The sequence below is a fragment of the Callorhinus ursinus genome, unplaced genomic scaffold (genome assembly GCF_003265705.2).
Source record: "Callorhinus ursinus isolate GAN/ISIS: 27379988/994484 unplaced genomic scaffold, GSC_fseal_2.0 scaffold8, whole genome shotgun sequence".
NCBI classification, from domain to species: domain Eukaryota; kingdom Metazoa; phylum Chordata; class Mammalia; order Carnivora; family Otariidae; genus Callorhinus; species Callorhinus ursinus.
Window position 1 is genome coordinate 72,486,609 of NW_027397070.1, and position 13,149 is coordinate 72,499,757.

At 59.9% G+C, this 13,149-nt stretch overlaps 2 protein-coding genes across 3 annotated transcripts in view; both read left to right on the top strand.

Moving 5' to 3' along the window:
- The window catches only part of ADSS1 (adenylosuccinate synthase 1), a 16,959-nt gene extending 16,238 nt beyond the window's left edge, over positions 1 to 721 (top strand). For both annotated transcript variants that reach the window (XM_025869257.2, XM_073895965.1), the window contains 2 exons: positions 148 to 297; positions 382 to 721. In XM_025869257.2, the coding sequence (XP_025725042.1) occupies positions 148 to 297; positions 382 to 434 (203 nt within the window). In that variant the 3' untranslated portion in view covers positions 435 to 721. The remainder of the gene's footprint in view (positions 1 to 147; positions 298 to 381) is intronic.
- Positions 722 to 4,881: 4,160 nt separating this feature from the next.
- Positions 4,882 to 9,846, top strand: SIVA1 (SIVA1 apoptosis inducing factor). Its single transcript, XM_025869256.1, has 4 exons — positions 4,882 to 5,043; positions 6,702 to 6,896; positions 7,680 to 7,836; positions 9,657 to 9,846. The coding sequence occupies exons 1-4, from the start codon at positions 4,926 to 4,928 to the stop codon at positions 9,712 to 9,714; spliced, it is 528 nt and encodes a 175-aa protein (XP_025725041.1). The 5' UTR covers positions 4,882 to 4,925; the 3' UTR covers positions 9,715 to 9,846.
- The last annotated feature ends 3,303 nt before the right edge of the window (positions 9,847 to 13,149 follow it).

Sequence of the window (13,149 nt, forward strand, 5' to 3'; positions counted from 1 at the left end):
CCCCCCCCCCCCCGCTCCCCCGAGAAAACCAACCAGGGCCACGTGCCTTCCGCCTCGCTGAGCCCCGCGGCAAGCAGGTCCCCGAATGGGAGACCCGAGCACCAGCATCTTCGGGACATGGGCCACCCCCCCCCTTTGTCTCCCCAGCGAACCAGGAGATACTGCAGAAGGTTGAGGTCGAATACGAAACGCTGCCTGGGTGGAAGGCGGACACCACAGGCGCCAGGAAGTGGGAGGACCTCCCCCCGCAGGCCCAGAACTACGTCCGGTTTGTGGAGAATCACGTCGGAGTGGCAGGTGGGTGCCTGTGCCCCCGCCACCATCCCGCCCTCCACGCCCCACCCCCCACCCCCAGGGCTGAGCGACCCTTTTCCCTTCCAGTGAAATGGGTTGGGGTCGGCAAATCGAGAGATTCGATGATCCAGCTCTTTTAGACGGAGAGCGCTGAGCCTGCGGAGTGCAGCGAAACACGGAAGTAGGAAAACTAGTTTCTCTACTTTTATATTTCTCTCCAAGCCTTCAGCTCAGCCACCGATTTCTACAGTGATCCAAACATCTGACGGCCAGTGTCGTGTACGTTTGTTGTTTTTTTTTTTAAATCCTGCTACTGAAAATGAGCCGAAGTACTCAAAACAGAGAACTTTTATGGCACATTAATTGTCACATGGTTGTATGGCCGGCTGGCGCCGTTTAGTAATAAACACATGCAGTAGCCACTGAATGGTGGTGATCGGCCCGTGTCTGGTTCTGACTGTCCTTTCGTTTTGACTTTGGCGGTGACAACAGTCTGGGTGATGCACATTTCCGGTATCACAAAGCCTAACTGTTTGCTTGCTTAGACGGCGAACTGGAACGGGCCCAGGTAGGCGAGACCACAGGCATTCAGTGCTTCCCAAAAGGGAACTGTTACAGGAGCGCCCCCTTGAGCTCTAAGCCCCCCTGCACGGGGCAGAGGCAGCCCCCCAGCAGCCCCTCTTCACGTCAGCTGCATGCACCTGCCCTCATCCCTCTGGAGGTCACTGGATTGAATAAGTCACTTCTTAACAGGCCACAGCTGCTCGAGCTTACTGTGGTCTCCACTGGAAGCTGAGGAGCCTCCTTGAACAACTCTTCATAGAGTCTGGGGTAAATTTAGAAAAGTAACCCCCTTTTGGTATCATTTGGGAGAGGGAAGGAATTAGATGGGGAGACTCAGAGTCGGTCAGGGTTAAATCCCGGCCTTGTAACCCTGACGCTGGCATCTGGGCTCACAGAAATGGGTCGAGTGCTCACGGGGCTTGCTTCCCAGGGACCACACGGGGCTCCAGTTCGACTGGCCTACACCAGGGAGACGCTAACCACGTGACAGCATCTTTAGGGAGCAGGCTCCATTCTGAAACTCCTGGGACTTCTCGCACGCTAGCATACTGCTCCAAACAGTGCCTGGATGAGTCTTGAGTGATTTGAAAGAAGCCAGGAAAACAGGCTACAACCAGCTTTCCTGGACCTTCCAGTCAGTGAGGAGTGCAGCTACTTGAAGGCAGGAGTGAGAAGCACCAGCAGAAACTGTTCTTTGAGTTTTCCAAGAATTATTTCCGTCCATGATGCGGCGAAGCAGGGGTCGGTTCTTCGGGAAAGAGGGGCCGCCCCCTCAACTACACTGGATCCCACACACAGTTCTCTGTATGAGACGGCCGTCTGTCTGCATCTTGCCACAACAGAGATGCACGCCTTTGATAGTCAACCGAGCTGCCATTTTTCAAAAGAAAGAGAAATCACTTCATTCTGCATAAAAAGCTACAAGCCTGGCTTTGGCTTTGTAAGGTTAACCTGCAATTTAAATTAGTTGCAAAAACTGTTTTCAAACTCTATTTTGTAGTGGCTGCTAAATCCTTCACTTGAAGACAAGTTGTTGATTTTCTTCTACCTCTAGACAAAATCTAGAGGAGGCAGCCTCAGGCAGCATCCTTGGGCGTCTGTAGCGTTTTACAGGCTGAGAAGACCAACTTCCAGGGACAATGATTCTTCCCTGGTACCAACTTCCTCACTCTCATGGCCCAGGGACAGGATGCTGTCTCCTCTGAGGGATGGGTTAGTGCACACAGCCCCCCTTTTCCAGCAACAGGTGTTGGAGGGTTTGAGTAGTTATGAGGTGCTCTCTCTGCTTTGCACCCTAACACCTCCAGCGTGGAGGAGCTCATAGTGGTCTCAGCTCAACACACGAGGAAAAGACAAATCAGTAGTTAATGCTGATTGCTGTGCTCTTCCAAACACTTTGAAAAGCTGCCAGTTCCCTGAACGTTCCTTTACCTGCCACCCAACCAGCCCGCTCCTAGGCGCTGACCACAGTAAATGAAGACCGATGTCCAGAAAAAGCCTTATAGACGACTATTCAGAGAAGCTGCCTTTGTCACAGCCCAAACTGGGCGGTGGCCCAGGCATCCCCGGACAGGTGAGCAAACTGCGGCCCATCCACACACGGAATACACTCAGCACCAAAAGGAACCACCACTGAGGGTCTCAACGTCGGCACGCTAAGGAGCCCAACACAAACGCAGTTTGTTCACCTGTGCAGATGCAGAATGAGTCTGCCCACGTGTGAGGTTCTGGGGCAGTAGCCCTACCCAGCAGGGACAGAAAGCAGAGTGGCGGTCTCTCGTGGTGCCACAGGCATATGCCTTTGTAGTCATGGATGCCACTGTGCCTCTCTCATCTGGGCATTCCACCGGGTAGAGACACATACAGCTTCGCTCTAAGTAAATTATGCTCCAACTAAAGTTGCTGAGAGTCGTACAACCGCACTAGCTTTGGAACAGCTGAGATGGTACTTACTCAAGACCTTGGGGCCCCCGAGCAGCCCTGACTAGACATCTGAAAGAGTGTGTCTCCTCTGTCCGTCTGTCCGGAGGGGAAAGTGTGCTGCCTCCTCACGGGAAAACAGAAACTGTGTTCTTTCCTCGATCTGATCAATGTTCATTTCCAGAATGTCCAACTTTCTGAGGTTATGCTGTTAGGCACATGCTTCCCGTGAGCTCCGACCCTGGCTTTTGTTTCGCAGGGTGTCCTCTGACTTGGGCGGGGCAGGTGTCCTTCCCCTTTTGTGACATTTGTCCCACCAGGGGGAGGGACCCCACTGGCTGTACTCAGCACCACTCCAAGAGCCTAGTGCAGAGCTCGGCGTTTGTTACAGGCTGAATCCCCTCCGCCTTCGATTCCCATGTTGTCCCAATTCTCAGGCCCTCATAATGTGACCGTATTTGGAGCTAAGGTCTTCAGGGAGGTAATTAGCCTCTTTCCTAGCACTGAGATACAACTGACATACAACGTAGGCTTTAATTGTACATAGAACCCATTGTGTAAGTTTAAGGTGTACAGTGTGATGATCTGATACACAAGGTCAGTTAACACATTTTTCACCCCATTTTGTCGCGAGAACATTCTGAGGACAATTAAGATCTACTCTCTCAGCAGCCTGCAAGTACGCAGTGTTGTTAAGTATGGTCAGCATGCTGCACAGATCCACCTTTGACCCGCATCTCCCCATTTCCCACACACCCCCATCGCGCGGCAACCACCATCGGCTGTGTCTGGGAGTCTGACGACTTGAAATTCCACGTGATTGGTGAGATCGTCCAGTATCTGCCCTCCTCTGTCCGATTTATTCCACTCAGCATAACGTCTTCCCGGTTCGTGCGCGCGTTATTGCAAATGCCCTTCCTTTCCGTGGCTGAACAGTGCGCTGGGTGCCCAGCACAGCCGCATCCTCCTGCACCCATGCGGGCAGGACGCGGCGGGCGGCTCCGCGTCTTGGCCCCGAGACGAGGGCTGCGGGGAACGTGGGGGTGGCACGGCCTGTCCCCCACTAGGATCAAGCTTCCTCCCTGGACTCCGGAGGGGGGCCGCCCCTCGCGCAGCAGCTCCACTTTCGGGGCCTTGACGCACGGGGGCCGTCTGGGGGGGGCCTTGCAAGACGAGCCGAGGGCGCTCCCAGCAGGTGGACCCCGAGGCCCCCCTCACCCCGCAAGCCGCGCCCGGACACAAAGCCCCTGGAGAACGTCCCAACACCCGCACGACCAAGCCAAGGCCCCCGCAGGTGCCCGCGGCGCGGCCCCGCACGGCCCCAGCAGCCCCCGACGCCGCCCTCCCGCCCTCCCGCCGGCCGGAAGTGACGTCGTGCCCCGGAAGCGTCCAGGACGGCCGGACGGCACAGCCCACTTCCGTGAGGACCAGGAGGTCCTCCCACTTAAAACTTAGGAAAACGCGAATCGTCCTCCAACTCCGGTGACTTAAACGAGGGAATATACCCAGTTTCAACAGTTGTGTGGGGACCACCCCCCTGCAAAAACCATACCCGCCACGCCCGATCAAGCACGCCGAGCCCCGCGCCCGGCGTGGCCCCAGCCCCTTTCGCCACGCCGCGTCCCGATTCAGGTCGCCCTAGGCCTATCCCGAGGCGCGCCTCACACAAGGCCCGCCCCCGGCGCACCGGTTCCGCCTCCAACCTAAGCTCGGCCTATCCCACGCCGGGACGCCTTCGAGCCCCGCCCCCGCCGTTGTCCTCGGCCTATCCCGCGCCGCGTCGCCTTCGAGCCCCGCCCCACGCCTTTGCCTTTGGCCCATCCCTTGCCGCGCTCGAACCCCGGCCCCGCCCCCTCCTTCGCCTTTTCCCGCGCAGCCGGGTCCTGCTCCAGCCCTCGCCCACAACCTATCCCGAGCCACACCGCCTTCGAGCCCCGCCCCCGCCCTCGCCTCCGACCTATCCGGAGCCGCGCTCGAGCCCTGCCCCCGTCCTCGCCCCCAGCCTATCCCGCGCCCCATCGCTTTCGAACCCCGCCCCCGCCCTAGCCCCAGGCCTATCCCGCGCCTCTCCGCGTTGGCGCGCGGCTGTGACGTCACGGGTCGCGGCGACGCGCGCGGCTGGGCTGCGCCGCTCCGGGCCCGCGGCCATGCCCAAGCGGGCCTGTCCGTTCGCAGACGCGGGCCCGCTGCAGCTGAAGGTCCGGGTTGGCCAGAGGGAGCTGAGCCGCGGCGTACGCGCCGAGCAGCACTCGCGAGAGATCTTCGGTGAGTGCGGGGTACCCCTCCCGCCCGCGGGAGCCTGTGTCAGCGGTGTCCGCAGGCCGCGCCCCCAGGAGCTGCGAGGCGGCGGGAGCCGGCCGTCCCGCCGGGCTCTGGGAGCCGTGAGGGCGGCGTGAGAGCGCCCAGGCGCCCCCTGCGCTGGCCACAGCCCGCGAGAGGCCTGCCTGCCCCCCTCCCTGCCGGCGCGCCGCGGGGCTCTGTCCCCCCGAGGACTCCGAGGTCGGCCAGGAGCTCACCCCGGTCCGAGGACAGCCGGGGCTCAGGCCCCGCGGGAGGTCGCGGAGTGTCAGGCTCCGGGCGGTGAGCGGGCGTGAGCGCGCATGCTGCCCCTCGGGCTGCGCGGAGACCCTGCCTGCCGGGAGCTCCCTGGTTTAGCGGGGGACCTGCAGGGGAAGGGAATCCCAACGGGCACGGGCGTCGGGGGCAGCAGAGTCTGAGCGCAGTCCTGCAGGCCGAGCAGGAGTCGGGTAGGCAGGCAGCGGAGGGGAAAGGAATTCCAGGCCGAGCAGAGGGGCAGAGCGTGCAGAGGCCGGGAAGCAGGCCAGGGCAGTTGGGTTCAGTGTGGCCGCGAGGCCCAGCGCACGTGAGATGTGAGGGCGGTGAGCTCCGGCGGGTCTTCCCGTCTGGCTTTCTCGTGCGGATGTTGAGGTGCGTTCTTGGGCATCCGTTGGGGTGGTTGATACCCTGAGGCAGCTACAAAGTGGAGCTGACCTCACCTAGTGGTTAGGGGCACAGTGTTTGCACCTGCAGAGCAGGCAGTGTTTGTGATTGCGTGCAGCTGCCATTGTATTAGGGACGTGGGGAAGAGACCCCCTGGCAGGCCCCGTTCTCCTCCTGCTGCGCCCCCACCCCACAGCAACTGTTCCGCCCTTTCCTTCCTTGCACACTTGGGTTGCAAGTGATAAAAGTGAGCACAGCCCTGGGGACTCTGGCAGAACTGCAAGTGCGCACCCTGTAAGGACATTCAAAAACACTGTGCTGGCAGAAAAAGAGTTTAAAACAAATGGGGACTAGGTCAGTCTGGCTCTTTACCCTCCTCCTCGACTGCCCTGGGCATTCCAGCCCCATCTGTCACCTGACCTCTTTACCTTGCTTGCATCCCAAGCCCTGGAAAACAAGCATTCACCGCAGCACAGGACACCCCTCCCCCATTCCATCCCGGGATAAGGCGAGGGCCTGGGGGGTGCTGGAGGAGGAGGAGTTGTCATCAGCCTCGTTTGAGTTACCCGGCAACTGTCGTTCCCGTCACCATCACACACAGCCAGCAGCTCCTAGGATCTCCGCCCTGGCTCTGTGGAGACGAGGCAGAAAACCACAAAGCATTTTGGGGGCTGGAGTTGGGCATTTGATCTTGTGAAAGTCCCCAGATGACTGACGCGTGGCCTGATGGAAAACCGGTGCTAAGCAACCCGTTCAGCTCTCGGCGTGGGGGTGCCCAGGGCCCACCGGGGTCTGGAAAGTTCTGGGATTCCTCTGTCAGGAGCCCGTTGCTGCCATGTCTTTTGCGAGCAGCTCTGCAGTAGGTGAGAGGGGTGCACACTGGCCAGGGTCGTACTGGCCACAGCCGGCTTGACGGACAAGGTGGCTGTGCAGGGATCTCATGCCACAGCGGTGTGAACCCTGGGACTGATTTGTCTTCCCAGAGAAAACCAAGCAACTCCTTTTTCGAGGGGCCCAGGCCTACATGGACCACTTGTGGGAGGAGAGCTGTGCCATCGTTGACCTGCCAGAGTCCCCGAAGCCTGGCCCCACAGAGGCCCTGCGGGCCGCACGTGGGCAGATGCTGATTGGACCAGACGGCCGACTGACCAGGAGCCAAGCCCAGACCTCTGAAGCTGGTGAGTGAAGCCAATAGCAGGCGCTTTCCCAGCTGTGCGCTAAGGGTGGACGTGACAAGTGTGTCGCCCTTCATTCCTGATACTGTCTGTCTGGGGGCTTCTCCTTCCCCAGACAGGCAGGAGCTGGCCCCAGGGTCTGAGGAGCTGGTGAGCACCAGGAGGCTCTACCCCCCCGCCGCCCGGCCGACATCCGAGTCTGAGGGTTGTGAAGCAGATTCTAGCTGCGGGAATCAGGAAAGGAGGAGAAACCCCCTTGGTGTCCTGCCTGCTTTCTACCTGCAGCAAGACATGGAGTCCCAGCTGGGTGGGAATCACTGGTCGGGCCCCTGTGTAGCTCAGACCACCGCCTTTGTTGTTGGTTAAAAGCCATAGTCACTACCCCCCACCCCCACTCCCCAGGGCCTGGTCTGGGGCCCAGGAACTCTTTGTTAACCAGGGATGCAGAGGCCACACTTTGAGACACAGGTGCTGGACACACGAGAGAGTTCTGATACAAGCCACTGAGGGAGGAAGTACCGGCATCTAGATAGCAGGAATGGAAGGAGCGCTCGACTCGGAGTCGTGGAGACTGCCCCCTAACGTGCTCCTGGGCGCCTGGGGTCTTCCTAGTGAACAGGGTCTGTGGGCTGTGCTTTCTTGAAGACTGTCAGGAGGACCCAGTGGTGGATGGCATGCCGGGATTCAGGTCATCCCTCTGTCTGCGGGTCGGGGAGGCGGTGGCCCCACAGCCTCCAGCACTTGAGGTCCCCTGTGGGGCTGACAGGTGGCGTTTCTTCCTCACAGACCTGTCCAGGGCAGTGACCAGAGCCTGTTCCTCGTGCGTGCGAGCGCTGGACGGGAAGGCGGTGTGCGGCCAGTGCGAGCGTGCCCTGTGCGGGCGGTGCGTGCACGTCTGCTGCGGCTGTGGGGCTGTGGCCTGCAGTCTGTGCGCGCTTGTGGAGTAAGTGCTCGACCAGGGGGTTGGGAGAGTGGCTCGCCCAGCATTGCCCCTGGGGAGGGGATGGTGCCGAGCACTGCTTCACCTAGTTGGAAGTTTTTCTGAAGACTGATCTTCCCTCAAGGAAATCCAGATCACGTAGGCTGCCAGTTCTGCCTTTGCCTGTGGCCATCTGTTGTAGCAACTTCACGAGCTGACCTTTCAAACTGGCGTTAGGACCGTCTCTCGGGGTTTTCCTGTTAGCCTGCTCGCCTTTGGAGGAAGTGGGTGGGAGCAGGTGTGTGTGTGTGTGTCTGTGCGTGTCTGTGTGTGTCTGCTTGCTGGCCGTCTTGAGCCAAAACGGAGTGTTGGCTTAGTCTGTTGCTTGAGTGTGTGTGTCTGCCTCTGCTGGCCGAATCCTGCACCTGCTTGGGAGGCGCCGGGTACCAGTCCCACCCCAGCAGCCACTGTTGGCTGCCAGGTGGGGGTGTAAGACAAGCCCCCCCCCCCCAGACTTGGAGCTGGCTGTGTAGACCTCAAACTAGTTTAGTCCCAACACTCTGAAACCAACCGTGGCAAGCAGAAGCCCAGCTCAGGTGGGCCAGCCAGCAGAGCCTGGGGAAGCCAGGGGGCAGCGTGCGCCGCACAAGGCAGGTGGGCACCGGGAGCTCCCCTGCGGTCCAGCGTGGGTTGTGTGTTGACCAGTTATGCACGTGGACTGCTCTTTCCTTTGCTTCTGCCGGCTTATTCTCCCCTTCCTGTTTTTGTGCAGACTGAAGAGGCCTGGGCCCCCAGTGTCCCAAGGCTGTTCACGTGGGGAGGGACCCAGCTCAGCAGGGCAGGTTAGGGGAGTAGGAGAGATGCCTGGAGCCCTCCTCCCACCTGCCCGTGTCTGGGAACCTTCCTCCCGTCCGGACAGCGTCCCCCGGGCCTTTACTTCCTGCTTTTTCCCCGGCTGCCTACACAGTTCCCCCTGTGGTGGGGGCACAGGGAGAGGCGAGCGTCCACTTCTCAGACACGACGGGGGGCTGGGGCGGGGCTCTCTGCTGCGTTTTACAAACAGATCATGCTCCAGGTCACAAGGCTGAAGTGGCATCCCCAGGTGTGGAGGCCAGCCTTGGCCTGCCTCCCCCTCCCCTTCGGGGGTGGCCCCTCAGGTCCTGGTGCTGGGAGCCACAGAGCTGGGTGCTCTGTCAAGAGTCCGCTTTCACTACAGCGCAGCCCAGCGGCCGTCACGTCCTGCCCACGCTGGCCGCCCTCCACAAGTCCTGCACTCTGGGCCACGGGCTCACCGTCTTCCCGGCCGGGGGGCAAGCAGCTGTGCCTTCTTGTTGGCGCGTCTTGGACTGCAGTGTCTGTCCGTGTGTGTTCTGTAGCGTGCTGCCAATGTCTTGTCTTTGCGGGATCTCTCCTGATGGATCCCCCCTGCGATTCACTCTGTGGCCCAGTAAATCCTGACTGGATACTGGGAGGTTTCAGTGCAGGGTGGGCTGCAGGTGGACCATCGGCCATGTCCCTCTGCTGGGGCTGCTGTGGCGGACACCACACCCGGGTGGCGTAGCCAGCAGCTGTCATGCTCCAAGATCAGGGCGTCGGCGGGGTTGGCTCCTTCCCAGGCAGGCCCAGGGGTTGTGGGCGCACCTCGGCCTTCTCCCAGTGGCCTCGCACGTGGGTAAGGGCCCACCCGTCTGCAGTGGGGCCTCATCTTAGCTGGTCCTGTCTGCAGCTCACGGCTCTATCCCCAGATAAGGCCAAGGGACCAGGGGTCAGCACCACAGCATACCAATCTAGGGGGGCACGACTGAGCCCCTAAAAACACTTTTCTCTTGCCTGTGATGTTGCAGCTGCGGTGACGTTCATGAGACGGTGCTCTGTGCCGGCTGCGCCATGTTCGAGGCCTGAGGGCTGGAGCGGACGACAGCCTTCCCGGACAGGCCGCACGGGTGCCAATGCTGTGGGGCGGGGGCAGGGGCGGGGGGGGCTAGTTTATATTTTGTACTGAGGGCAGAGTGAATAAACCCCTTTATATTTGGACCAGAGGCCTGGCTCAGCACTTCTGGGGGTGCAGCCTCCTGGGGCGTGTGTCACCCCTGGTGGCGTGTGGGCCCTCCATGCCCGGCGCCCCCACGCGGTAGCTTGTGCAGTCCCTCAGAGCTTCGGGTGAGGTGTGTTCCCGCTCGTCCCCATTTTGTGGATGGGAAACAGGCGTCCAAAGTCAGGTCCTTGAGCCCCTCTGGCCAGTGCTGTTGAAGAGAGGGTTTGGACCCAGGTCACCTGACTCCATAGTGCAAGACTGCGCCAGAGCAGCTCGGGACGTGGGGTGATGTCCCAGACTGTCCCTGAGATGGCTCCGCTACCTGCCCCCATCTGGTGTCCACTTGGTTTTTCAGGTGCCTACATGGCCTGGGCTCCAGGTGACCTGATGATCCCTGCTCTCCGGGAGTGATGGCCAGCTAGGCAGTGTCCTTGCTGCATTTGGGGCAGTGCATTGTGTGGCCTGAAGTGGGAGGGGTGTTGGCGGCCACAGCGCGGTGGCCAGGAGGACGGAAGAGGGCACACACGAGCAAGCTGTGGGTCTCCCGCACCTGGTGCGAGCGTCCCCTGCAGGCGGACTCAGCATCCTGTTCACAGGCAGGGAAGTGTCCAGGGGACGGTGAGGTGTGATTCTTAGAGGACAGCAGGGGGTGGGCTGGAGCCGGGCCCAGGCTGCGATTTGCTACCATGGGTGGAACATAGAAGCCACTCGAGTTGAGGTGGGGAGGGCCACATAGAGGCCAGGAGGCTGGCATGCAGTCAGGGCCACGAGCCCCGGAGACAGCTGTCCTGGTCTTGGGATTGCCTCCTCTCTGGCTTCCTGCAGAGGCCCTGGAGCCTCCCTCTAGGTGTCTGCTTGCAGGCTGTGACCCCAGTAATAAGCACAGCATCACACTGGCCGTTTGGGAAATTCAAATCAAAGCCACAAGGAGATAGCACCTCACACCGATGGCCATTACTAAGAAAAAGCAACATGTGGGCGAGGATGTGGAGAAAAGGGAAGCCTCGTGCACTGTTGGTGGGAGCGGTGCGAAAAACTGTGTGATTCCTCAAAAAATGAAAAAGAGAACTACCGTATGAGGCGGCCATCCCTCTGGATTGTGTGTTTACACAAACCTGAAAGGAGGAACATGAACAGACGTGTGCGCCCCGTTTTCACTGTGGCGTGAGTCGCCGTGGCCAGGAGAGGGGGGCAGCCTGTGTCCGTCGACAGGCGAGAGAGGGTAAACAGACTGGCCCGTCTGGGCTGGGGGGGCATCCAGCCTCGGGGAGCCGCCAGGACGTGCAGCTCCGTGACCTGAGCCGGCACACGAGGACCAGTCCGGTGTGATCCCACTCACGACGTCCCTCGAGGAGTCTGGTCATAGACGTGCCCGGGGTGGGGGGGTCAGTGTTTTGTGGGGAGTTTCAGTTTGGGAACATGGGTGGCGGAGGTGAGAGCTGCACAGCAGCAGTGGGGTGTGTGTGGTGCCGCTGAGCTGCACACTCGCTAAGGTTGGGGGCGTGGCTGGCTCAGGTCATCTCGGGGTCCTGGAGTGGAGCCTGTTCGTCGGGGAGCCCGCTTCTCCCTCGCCCTCCGCCCCTGCTCGTGCTCTGTCTCTCTCTCAAATAAAAGCTTTTAAAAAATAAAATCTTTTATTTATTTTTTAAAGATTTTATTTATTTAATGGACAGAGAGACACAGAGAGAGGGAACACAAGCAGGGGGAGTGGGGGAGGGAGAAGCGGGCTTCCTGCTGAGCAGGGAGCCCGATGCGGGGCTCCATCCCAGGACCCCGGGATCATGACCTGAGCCGAAGGCAGTCACCCAACCAACTGAGCCACCCAGGCGCCCCAAAAATAAAATCTTTTAAAAAATAAAAAATAAATTTAAGAAGGCATGTGGCTGGGGCGCCTGGGTGGTTCGGTCGGTTAAGCGTCTGCCTTCAGCTCAGGTCATGATCCCGGGGTCCTGGGATCAGCCTCACATCGGGCTCCCTGCTCGGCGGGGAGCCTGCTTCCCCCTCTGCCCTTCACTCTAGTGGTGTGCTCTCACTCACTCTCGCTCCCACACTCTCTCTCAAATAAATGAAGTCTTAAAAAAATATATAAAAATAAGGCATGTGGCATCATTCCACAGAGTCGCACACGCACCTATATTAAAAAAAAAATGCCAGTTGACTCTTGGAAAGCAGAAGTTATAGCACATTTAGGGGTTTTGATGTTTGTGGATGCAGAGCGTGGGAATGGAGTGTGCCCTGTCCTGGTCCTGCTTGTGAGGCCCCGACCGCACTTGAAGACGAGAATATGCGGTATGCCCTGTCCGTCCCAGAGCCGCTGGGCTGGGGCCCTACGTGCAGCTCGGCATCCTGGCTGGACCCTGCGGGGGAAGGGAGCGTCCGTGGGAAAACTGGTAAAACAAGCCAATCAGGGAGAGAAGATGATGTTTGAAAAAAGTCATTTAATCCAAAATCAGGCGAGGAAAGACCAAAGAAGGAACAAAGAACAAATGGGGTGCAGAACACGGCGAGAGGGTCCATAAGCTCAGTCCCGCCCACAGCTGCCTGTGCTACGAGCAGACCCAGCGCCTCCGTCAAGGCGGCAAAGGCCAGAGCTGGCCGGGTTGTCCCAGCAGACAGCCAAAGAGCGAGGCCCTCCTCTGTCATCTACAGAAGTTCACCTTAGGTATAAAGACACAAAAGCCAAAGGACAATAAGCTCCATCTCTGAGCAGCTGTCCCTGGGCTGGCAGCTTCTGGGGAGCAGGCCCAGCCCCTAACACCCCCAGCTCTGCAGGGTATGCCCGTGGCGGCACACCCCCCATCACCAGGCAGGCCCGCAGCCCCAAGTTACCTCGTTCCCACACACCTGCTGCAATTGGGGGGGGGGGCAGTCCAGGTGCTGAGCACGGGTTTCCACCCCGTCCCTCCGGAGGCTGCCCTGTGCTGGCCAGAGCAGGGGTGGGGGGTGGGGGCCAGGATGGCCCCCCAGGAGTTTTCCGTCCAAGGTGCCCATCGCCTTTGCACCCCCCCCCCCCCCACTGCTCCCACCCAGAAGTTCAAGGCGTTCACTCATTTCTTCAGCTCCCCGGACTTGAGATGGGGTTGTGCTGTGTCCATGCCCTCGACCTTGACCCCTCTCCTGGGACAGAAAGCATCCCCCATCACCTGTGGGAAGGGGTGGGCCCCGCCTGACAACGGGCTCCAGGCTCCTCCCCGATTTCTACCCGCACCTGCCACTGCAGCCACCATCTGCTCGAAGTTTGAGGACAACAGAAGGGTATCACTGTATTTTCTCTGGTGGACTTTTTTCTTACTGTGTCAAGG

Bases quoted from the DNA above. Each gene is read 5' to 3' on its own strand.
- SIVA1 (XM_025869256.1), top strand. From the start codon at position 4,926: ATGCCCAAGCGGGCCTGTCCGTTCGCAGACGCGGGCCCGCTGCAGCTG. The intron at 6,897-7,679 runs GTGAGTGAAGCC...TCTTCCTCACAG, and splicing joins AGCCCAGACCTCTGAAGCTG to ACCTGTCCAGGGCAGTGACC. The intron at 7,837-9,656 runs GTAAGTGCTCGA...GTGATGTTGCAG, and splicing joins AGTCTGTGCGCGCTTGTGGA to CTGCGGTGACGTTCATGAGA.